The 9,005-nt window shown below is 39.7% G+C and overlaps 2 protein-coding genes across 2 annotated transcripts in view; both read right to left on the reverse strand.

Moving 5' to 3' along the window:
• Positions 1-1,346: 1,346 nt before the first annotated feature.
• Positions 1,347-5,493, reverse strand: LOC111962766 (bisphosphoglycerate mutase). Its single transcript, XM_023986074.3, has 3 exons — positions 5,384-5,493; positions 4,111-4,738; positions 1,347-3,434 (listed from the first exon to the last, which is right to left on the reverse strand). The coding sequence occupies exons 1-3, from the start codon at positions 5,462-5,464 to the stop codon at positions 3,259-3,261; spliced, it is 885 nt and encodes a 294-aa protein (XP_023841842.1). The 5' UTR covers positions 5,465-5,493; the 3' UTR covers positions 1,347-3,258.
• A 315-nt stretch (positions 5,494-5,808) lies between these two features.
• LOC111962768 (troponin I, slow skeletal muscle) overlaps positions 5,809-9,005 on the reverse strand; it is a 9,274-nt gene continuing 6,077 nt past the window's right edge. Inside the window, exons 5-7 of the mRNA XM_070443229.1 lie at positions 7,802-7,891; positions 7,247-7,417; positions 5,809-7,123 (exon numbers count right to left, since the gene is read on the reverse strand). Of these exons, the coding sequence (XP_070299330.1) occupies positions 7,040-7,123; positions 7,247-7,417; positions 7,802-7,891 (345 nt within the window). The 3' untranslated portion in view covers positions 5,809-7,039. The remainder of the gene's footprint in view (positions 7,124-7,246; positions 7,418-7,801; positions 7,892-9,005) is intronic.

Genomic DNA, 9,005 nt, shown 5'->3' on the forward strand with positions numbered 1-9,005 from the left:
CATGCAAAGTTTATATGTAATTGAAAACGTACCTGTCCTGCAGAAAACCAAGTTCAGTTGTTTCTTTATGTTCGAAGTCAGTAGTTTGGGAGAGAGAGTTGGAACAGTTTATTTATCCACTGGCTACGGAACACGTTTTGGCTCCTCCTGTCTCTAAGATGTTTAACTTTCATTGGCTATTTCTCTATACTTGTAGTTCACTAAGTGGACGAGAGACAGTTGACTTAGGCCTATTATGAAACACTCATGGTGAAAGCATTAATAAAGAGCTTTCATTTATTTTACTTCTAAAAAAGTAAATATAATTTTTTAATATGATGAAGCAACCTTATCGCCACAATTGAACTTCAGCAATCAATTCCAAAATATTTATGCATGAAAATAAATAAGAAACATAATATTGGAAGACTTTCTCTGGGCTCAACTACTTGTAAAGAAAGTTGGCCCTATCCCATCAGCCTTGGAGCTATAGCTGCCCATATCCTGTAGCAGGCTTGGTGACGGATGTTAATGTACAAAAATCTGTCAGAGCAATGAAAACAATCCTATAACTCTGTCTGATTCCACACCTGCAAAAACAAGAGGGGATCCGTGATGCTGTCCAGGTGGAAACATCTGATTCTCCCTTTAAACAGTTGAAGGTAGATGGGAGATCATACAACTCAAAGAGCATTGGGTAAAACATCAGGGCTTTAAATAAAGATGTGGGTAGGCTAATAACTAGTTTGTTCCTATCAGGTCCGTAACCAGGGTTTGAGTATTAGTGAGGCTAATAACTAATTTATTACTATCAGGTCCGTAATCATATTCAAAGGACAGTATAGTAGTCTACATATACCTATGTCTACATCCCTCCAAAAGCACCACGATCTATACAGACCTGGGTTCAAATAGCATTTGAAATCTTGCTTTAGCCTTTCTGGAGTGCAAAGGTGGGTGGGTTTTTCATTTTTGGGACTTTTCTATTGTTTCCATTGCAACAGGCAGCTCAATCAAGTGTCTATACCCAGAGTGATGGTTTCTGGCATAGTCCCTAAATCCACTCCCTTTCATCCACTCCTTCTGGGCACATAAAACAGTGCGGAAACGCAGGGCAGCTCCTGCCTGTAACCGTCCGTAGTTCTCCTGACAATGAGATTAATTTGTCTGGGCTATGCTCATTTCAGATCACTTAACTGTATCATGATTTATTAGGAAAAACTGTAGCTCCTCCAACTGGTAGGATACAGACATTTATCATTATACACTACTGTACACTTAAGTTCCACAAGATCCATATAACATGACCATACTGTCACATCCTTGCCATTATTACCACAAAAAAAGAAGCAATCCGAGACAATTACTGAAAGAGGCATGTTTTCAGTTCCTTTATTTAATTTCCACCATACAAGCCATGAAAAGTCAAAATGTTCAAACTGAGTCCAATACTTCCTATCGTCATCATTTAGGATGACTGTGGGTATAACACATTACAGGACTACAGTATCAATATCATTTACACATTTACAGTTTTAGGGCTTAACTAAATGATAGTCAGCATTTCCTTAAATGACCCAAGATAATAACCACTATGACAGATGGATAGAGGATAAACATTTAAAAAAAGAGTTTCAAACACGAGACACACCAAACATTCAGTAGCATACATGCATGTCGCTCGTGTAAAAAAAAAAAAAAATCAAGCATCTCAATAAATGCCCCATAAAACCATGTAAAACAGATGTAACATACAGTACAACATTCATAAGGAGTGAATCATGTATTACAATCACTACAAGTGGTTGTTGTTTGGTCATCAATTCACAATCATTTTTGTTATCGTCAACCTCTGAAATGTAATATATTAAGTTACACAAGAAAATATGATTTAAAGTGGATTTGTCTAAACATGTGCATCAGTCAAATCTTTAAAAACAAGCCACTATATTAATAATTGTACCCTCATAAAAAGGTGCCATCTTTAGTAGCACTGTATTTAATTGCAAATGCAGTGGTGTTCAGTGTAGAGCATGACCTAAACTATGTTAAGTATACTCTTAAGTTAACACTTGACTCAAATGTTTGTTGTCACTAAATGAAATAAGTCACAAAAAATGACATTGATAAGTTGGGTAGAGAAGAAAAGGTATGATGGGGATATTTTCCTTTGAACAGTAAAAATTGAAATAAATGATACAATGATACAGCAAATCCTTAATCTGACTTTATTACAGCATGTAAATGTAGGTATTTTATGAATAAGCGCTACAGTTATTTCATATGAAAGTCTCTCAAACTAGCACGTAGCCTATAAGACGACATCACAGGAAGTTGGTGGCACCTTAATTGGGGAGAATGGGTTCGTGGTAATGGCTGGAGTGGAATGGTATAAAATACACCAGACACATGGTTTCCATGTGTTTGATGCCATCCCATTAGCTCCGATCCAGCCATTATTATGAGCCGTCCTCCCCTCAGCAGCCTCCACTGGAAGACACGTTCTTATCAAGTTTGACCCATTGGTTTCAACAACATTTACAGCAATTCTATACTAAAAAAGCTTCACACAATCACCGCTCGGTCTTGGAAAGAATAGCCAGGCTGTCAGTCCCACTGAGGTAATACTTGTTATAAAAGGTGCTTTTAAAGAGTTCTGAGAAATAAATTAACCTGTACTTGTTAGTGCTGGCTCATCACCTGCTTGATTCTGTCAGTCATAATTCCCCTGTAAAAACTAGCTACATTGGCATTGCAAAAGTCCTACAGAAAATATTGGCAATGAAGGCACGTGCGACAGATCTTTCATAAAATTGTTTTGTTGGGGACACATCTTCATATTTCCTCAATTCCAAAGAACCTCAATACAAGGGTCAGCCTATTATCTTGTTAATGATAACTTTGAGGGTTATATCTTGGCAAACAGAAGTTATATCTAGTAAGCACAGCACTTAACAGGAAGACAAACTTTCTTGTTTCCACGTTGTACCAAATAGGGTCCAGTCCATACCACAATGATGCAGTCAGTTGACTACAATTCAGAATGACTAGAACCCAGTTGACTAAATTCTACAATCCAGGATCTAGAATGACTATAATCCAGTTGATTAGATTCTACAATCCAGAAAGAGTCTAGTCATTCTAGATTCTCGGGTCTCTAATCTAGCCAAACAGATTCTAGTCAATTTGGCTAGCTTAAAGAATTGATCATCTAAAATGACTAGAATCCTGTTGACTATATTCTACAATCCAGAATGTCTAGAATCCTGTTGACTATGTTCAGGCCGTTTGTTTGACCTTACCCTGGTCCTCCACCTTCCTGATGGCTGCCTGGATGGCTTTCTGGTCTCCCAGGAGCTGCATGGGTTTGGTGGGCCGGAAGTTCTCATCCAGCTCAATCAGAATGGGTGTCCCAGTGGGTAATGTCACATTGACGATATCAGCATCTGAAATACCTGTTGATATAAATATTGAATGTTGTGTTCTGTAAACTACAGTAAAACAACCATAAACAATAAAAGCGTTAGCACAGCTTTCGCCCATGCTGTTATGTAAAGCGCTAGCAACATGACCAATTAAAACCAAAATACACAGATAAAGTTATTCCCTTATTATGTGTACATCTAGATCTTTACACATTCGCAATTTTTTTGGTCCAGCTACATAACGTTGATAATTTATAACAATAACGGCCTATAAAGTAACTGGCTGGCCAGCTACGACAACCGTTATCTCTATAAGCCTGTGGGGAAGATTAAAGGTCAATGTGGATCTAATGGCAGTAGCCTGATGTAACATAAACCTAGTGGCCTTTTTGTACAAGTTCAACCGCGTGCCATTTCTGGAACTAATATACAGTATATTCCTCTCATCCAAATGAGAGTGAATGATAGTTACGAACTAGGTCTAAAACATGGAGGGCCTAGCAAACTCCAATACAAGGGCCTTTGTGGATTCAAACGCAAGTGAAAGTGGCCATGCAGCTCATACTAAAATCTGCATGAACAAAAGAGAACAATAGCAGTGCAGCAAAAGTCAATGGTAATAATGGTACTGCAACTGATGCAGTCCAGCCGAGCAGGGTTGGCACACAGAGACACACACAGACACACGAGGAGCCACCAGGCATACCTTCCAGGTGTTTCAGCAGGGCCCTGCAGCTATTCCCATGCCCAGAGATGAGCACCAATTTCCCCTGTTTGATCTCCGGCACAATAGTGCCGTCCCAGTATGGCTGGAGCCTCTCCAAGACATCCTTCAGGCTCTCCGACTTCGGAAGATCCTCTTTAGACACGTCACAGGTAGAATACCGGCGGTCATTGTAGATCTCCAGGAAGTACGGGTGTGATTCGTCGATAGGGGGGGGCGTGAGGTCATAGCTCCTCCGCCACTGTTTCACCTGCTCCTCACCATGGTTTAGGGCCATCTCAGCTCTATTCAGCCCAATCAGGGCACCATAATGGCGCTCGTTGAGTCTCCACGTCCTGACCACGGGGACCCACTCCTGCCCCATGGCTTCCAACAACAGCCAGGCTGTGTGGATGGATCGGCCGAGCAGGGAGGTAAATACTACATCCAGGTGGTAGCCTGCTTCCTTCAGGAGGTGACCGCACGCCAAAGCCTCCTTGACCCCGTCCTCACTCAGCCTCTGGTCCACCCAGCTGCAGAAGCGGTTCTCTTTGGTCCAGGCTCCTTCTCCATGCCTCATCACAAAGACTTTGTACTTGGACATCCGGAACGACTGTCTGGCAGCAGCAGCCTGTACGGTACACAAACAATGGGTTTACAGTAACTAGATGAGGGTGATGCTGGACTAGTGCAGTCACATATAGTACTGTACTGTGGCCAGACACTTTACCACAGAAGTGAAAAACATTATTCAACAAGTCTCTTGATGAGTTTCATCGACCTAAATATCCAACTATATTTCAGTGGTGTTGTATATTATTAGCTATACACAACTCCACTCACTAGAGCCTAATATTTTACTGTTACTATGTAACTGCTGTTACTAAGCTTACTGTCAGAAGCAGTAGCCATGTCATTTATTCTGCGGCTGAGGGGGTGGGTCTAGTGGGGTCAGCAAATGTCCGGCATTTCGAGTGGTTAAAAGGCTACATGCCAACACAACGGGTTTTATTTAACCCCAAATTAAACAGGGTAATTCAGTAACTAAACATGGAAATGTGGCTATTGCACATTCCATAATTAATACCTTTTACATCAACAGTCAAATGGTTAAAAAAAAAAAAAAAAAAGCTAGCTGGGACGCCTTATGCACTTGTCATCTCATTGGTAGGCTGCTAGCGGGCATGCGTTTACGCGCAAGACTGTAAGACGGCAAGCTACAAAACATACATGTACCGGAACATGCATCATAATAATAGCATGAATACTCTCTTACCCTGCGAGTTACAAGTCCGTCCCAATAGTCGTTCGTGTAGTCGTGACTGTTGACAGTAATTTGGACAACCATCGAGAGCATTTAAGAAGTCCGGGATTGAAAGCTTGTGGTCCAATCGAAACGGAAAAGCTCACGTTTAGGGCGGGATTTGTGTCATGTGTGCTGCCCATATGTGGAGAGATGACAGAAAAGGGCTCTCTGGAACGGTCGTCATGGGGAAGAAGGCGTGGCATGACGGATTCTACTAGCTACATTGTAACAGCCACTGAACGTGGCTAGACAGTAAAGTATATTCTATGTCAATGTTTTGCTTGCCAAAAACTACAGTATGAACTATGATTGATCCACAATGCAAATTACACGCACACGCACACACACACACACACACGCGATCAACTTTGTGGAATAAACTGTGTGCAGCTGACGGTTGACCATACATGTGTCAATGATAACACAAGTAATTTATTGTCAGTAACACAATCATATTTGGATAACTTCTAACATCCAACATTTTGCGTGTCCATACCATATAATATACACTACCGTTCAAAAGTTTGGGGTCACTTTAGAAATGTCCTTGTTTATGAAAGGAAAGCACATTTTTTGTCCATTGAAATAACATCAAATTTATCAGAAATAGAGTGTAGACATTGTTAATGTTGTAAATGACTATTGTAGCTGGAAACGGCTGATTTGTTTATGTAATATCTACATAGACGTACAGAGGCCCATTATCAGCAACCATCACTCATGTGTTCCAATGGCACGTTATGTTAGCTAATCCAAGTTTATCATTATAAAAGGCTTACTGATCATTAGAAAACCCTTTTGCAATTATGTTAACACAGCTGAAAACTGTTGTCCTGATTAAAGAAGCAATAAAACTGTCCTTCTTTAGAGTAGTTGAGTGTCTGGAGCATCAGCATTTGTTGGTTATAGGCTCAAAATGGCCAGAAACAAAGAACTTTCTTCTGAAACTCGTCAGTCTATTCTTGTTCTGAGAAATGAAGGCTATTCCATGCGACTAATTGCCAAGAAACTGAAGATCTCGTACAACACTGTGCACTACTCCCTTCACAGAACTGCGCAAACTGGCCCTAACAAGAATAGAAAGAGAAGTGTGAGGCTCCAGTGCACAAATGAACAAGAGGACAAGTACATTAAAGTGTCTAGTTTGAGAAACAGATGCCTCACAAGTTCCCCACTGGCATCTTCAATAAATAGTACCCGCAAAACACCAGTCTCAATGTCAACAGTGAAAATGAAACTCCGAGATGCTGGCCTTCTACAACATTAACAATATCTACACTATATTCCTGATCAATTTGATGTTATTTTAACGGACAAAAAAAATAGCTTTTCTTTCAAAAACCAGGACATTTCTAAGTGACCCCAAACTTTTGAACGGTAGTGTATATAATAACAACATTCCATAACATATTACATAAAGATAATACATTATTTACCATTGAGTGACTATAATTATCATATGATATAAATGTGATTTGGGTGCACACACAAAACACATGTACACATAACAACGCAAGAGACTCTGTATCTACGTAAAACCATACAAACTAACTTTGTTCCTTGACTGTCATAATGTAAGTTAAACACTGAGAAGTCATAATGATGTCATCGTTCCTCCCGTGGCTATTAGGAAGCAGCGAACAGCTTCTTTCTGCCCTCCATGCCAGACATGGCATCCACATTCTTACGCCAATCAGTCACTGCCTCTTTCTGTGGGGATGACAGAAGTATTGCACACACAGTTGTATTGCAGGTGCACATTACAACAAAAAAATAAGTAATGAAAAGAAAGCATTGGGACAGGCTGCACTGTGCAGTGAATGTCCCTCTTACCTTCTCCTCCTCCTTCTTGACAGTCTTGAGGTTGGCCTTGAAGTCGACAGACTCTTTGATCTTGGCTCCCAGCAGGGCCCCCATCATGGCTTCAGCTGATACTCTCACCCTCTTCAGCTGAGGTCGCTTCTTGCCCTTCAGCTCAATGATCTTCGTGGTCAGATTTTCAATCTATATTGCCACGTAGCAAGGTGTCAAAAAAATAAAAGTCTCCATTTCTAAATAAAAGTTCCACATATCAACACAAATATTCACTCTGTGATAAAATTTCACTCCGTGGTAAGATTACCTGACTCAAAGCCACAAGAGGGTAGAACATATTTCAAACGTTACTGTCTGTACATTGATTTGATTGAAATGTTATTGTAAAAAATAAATGCATATGTTGCCTTTATGGTAATAATTATTTTTACAATATCGACCTGAACAAAGGTTTATTATATACTATTCTTCTTAATAAGATATCCCGTACTTGGATAGAGTATGCATTGAAAGATAATACATTGAAGTGAACTGTTTGTAATATTTGAATTTGAGAATCTGTGGATCGGGTACCTCTGCGTCACTTTTGGAAACTTTCATTGCGATGTCGTACCGCTCTTCATCAACAACATCAATTTTCTGATGCAGTTCTTTACAAAGAGTCTGTGCAGAGAAAGCAGATTCATATCTGAATATACCGTACTCATACCCATAGTACCTGAATATTTCAGAATATACCGAATGTACATAACTCAGACTGATGTACCTGTGTCACGTTCCTGACCTGTTTTCTSTTGTTTTGTATGTGTTTAGTTGGTCAGGACGTGAGCTGGGTGGGAATTCTATGTTGTGTGTCTAGTTTGTCTGTTTCTATGTCCAGCCTAATATGGTTCTCAATCAGAGGCAGATGGTAATCGTTGTCCCTGATTGAGAATCATATATAGGAGGCTTGTTTTGTGTTGGGATTTTGTGGGTGTTTGTTTCCTGTCTCTGTGTTTGTGTTCTGCACCAGATAGGTCTGTATCGGTTTTCACGGTTTGTTATTTTGTTTGTTGTTTGTAGTGTTCACTTGTTCGTTATTAAACATGTTGAACACTAGCCGCGCTGCATTTTGGTCCTCTCATTCACCCTTGGAAGAAAGCCGTTACAACCTGAATATACCTAAATATACAAACAAACTTGTATTCATAGTACTTTTCCTGAACATAACTAACTATACTGTAGTCATACTCATAGTAACCTACAGATTTGGTCATTTTGATCACTCTGTTGTCCCAGAGAATTTTCCTGAGCCACAGGATTTACATGAATTCACTGAAAATCTGCAGTTCTCCTTCTCTCTCGCTTGCTCAAATGCTAAAGCACCAGACCAAATACATGTCCTACTACTGTAGGTCCTATCCAAACGCATTTCCTGTTAGAAATTATGACTTTTTTTGAGAATAATCAAATCTTCCTGCGGCAGAATTATTTTTTACTTCTGCGATGAAACTGATCAAATTAAGATCTGACACCTGTACATAAATATACCTGAACATTCCTAAATATACTTATACTCATAGTACTGTACCTGAACAGAAATTACTATACTCATAGTACTGTACCTGAATAAACATGAATATACGCATTACACTGTCCCTGAATAGAAGTGACTATACTCATAGTACTGTACCTGAACAGAAATGACTATACTCATAGTACTGTACCTGAATAAACATGACTATACTCATAGTACTGTACCTGAATAAACATGACTATACTCATAGTACTGTACCTG

The sequence above is a fragment of the Salvelinus sp. IW2-2015 genome, linkage group LG4q.1:29 (assembly GCF_002910315.2).
Source record: "Salvelinus sp. IW2-2015 linkage group LG4q.1:29, ASM291031v2, whole genome shotgun sequence".
In the NCBI taxonomy this organism is placed as follows: domain Eukaryota; kingdom Metazoa; phylum Chordata; class Actinopteri; order Salmoniformes; family Salmonidae; genus Salvelinus; species Salvelinus sp. IW2-2015.